Source organism: Trichinella spiralis (assembly GCF_000181795.1).
Source record: "Trichinella spiralis strain ISS 195 chromosome Unknown Scfld4445, whole genome shotgun sequence".
In the NCBI taxonomy this organism is placed as follows: Eukaryota; Metazoa; Nematoda; class Enoplea; order Trichinellida; family Trichinellidae; genus Trichinella; species Trichinella spiralis.
The window spans coordinates 1-844 of record NW_003531384.1 but is presented as its reverse complement, the minus strand read 5'-3'; the positions used below and the strand labels follow the sequence as shown (position 1 = coordinate 844).

General features: G+C 44.5%; 1 protein-coding gene across 1 annotated transcript; it reads right to left on the bottom strand.

Moving 5' to 3' along the window:
* Positions 1–258: 258 nt before the first annotated feature.
* On the bottom strand, positions 259–792 carry Tsp_14419 (conserved hypothetical protein). Its single transcript, XM_003367331.1, has 2 exons — positions 703–792; positions 259–513 (listed from the first exon to the last, which is right to left on the bottom strand). Exons 1-2 carry the CDS (start codon positions 790–792, stop codon positions 259–261), a joined length of 345 nt encoding a protein of 114 aa, XP_003367379.1.
* Between the last annotated feature and the right edge of the window lie 52 nt (positions 793–844).

Sequence of the window (844 nt, the reverse complement as noted above, 5' to 3'; positions counted from 1 at the left end):
AGTAGTATTAAGCGGAATGGATAATAAGTAAGTGAGCGGCAGATATTCTGACCTATGCGCTCTTCCCATGGCCGGCGTCTTCCCTTTCGTATCCGTAGTCTTCAGGGCCATCCATTTCTTTGTTTCTGTTCGGCGAGTTGATCGCTCGTCGAGGCTCCGTTTTTAACATTGCTATACTCTTCAAATGGCACATCAATTCGCTTCTTTCTCTGCTATTGCTGCAGGTCACTGGTTTCAGTACATTCGGGAAGAATGTTCTCACATATCATACAACAGAAGCTTCGTGAGCTGCAGGTATCTTTTCAGTTGCATCATTGCCGGTTTGGAGATAGGAGATGCGCAATAGATAGATAGACAGATAGATAGATAGCCGCGATAGTGTGCGGGATTTGTGAGGGTTTCATGATCAGAGTTCCATACGTAGTGACTGGTTACTGTTGCACTTGGTGGACATGCGGGCACAACGTGGAGCGTCCTATCGGTTTTTTTCTTATTTTCTTTATTGTTGGTGTTCTCCAAAGACACCGTTCAAAATTTCATTTCCAGATCAAGAAGATTTTTAATCGTTCACGTTCTGGAATGCTCGTGATGATCTCAAAATAGTTTTCCACCCACATGTCTGCAGGTACGTGGCGTATGTACTTGTAGGTCAAAAATGATGTTACCTCTTTAGTCCAATGTGAATCTGGAGTATAGGATCACTGGAGCAACCAGAATGACTTCTTCCGCCGGATACGGATGTTGTTCCAACGATGGCGTAGCTGGTTCTGCCACATGGCTGGCTTCAACCATTAGACTGCTTCAGCCGCTCATACTGTGTTTCTTCTTCACTGTTTCAGCAATA

Excerpts from the sequence above, each read along its gene's own strand:
- Tsp_14419 (XM_003367331.1), bottom strand. The coding sequence starts at position 792 with ATGGTTGAAGCCAGCCATGTGGCAGAACCAGCTACGCCATCGTTGGAA. Across the intron at positions 514-702 it reads AAGTCATTCTGGTTGCTCCA|AACACCAACAATAAAGAAAA; the intron begins GTGATCCTATAC and ends GTGTCTTTGGAG.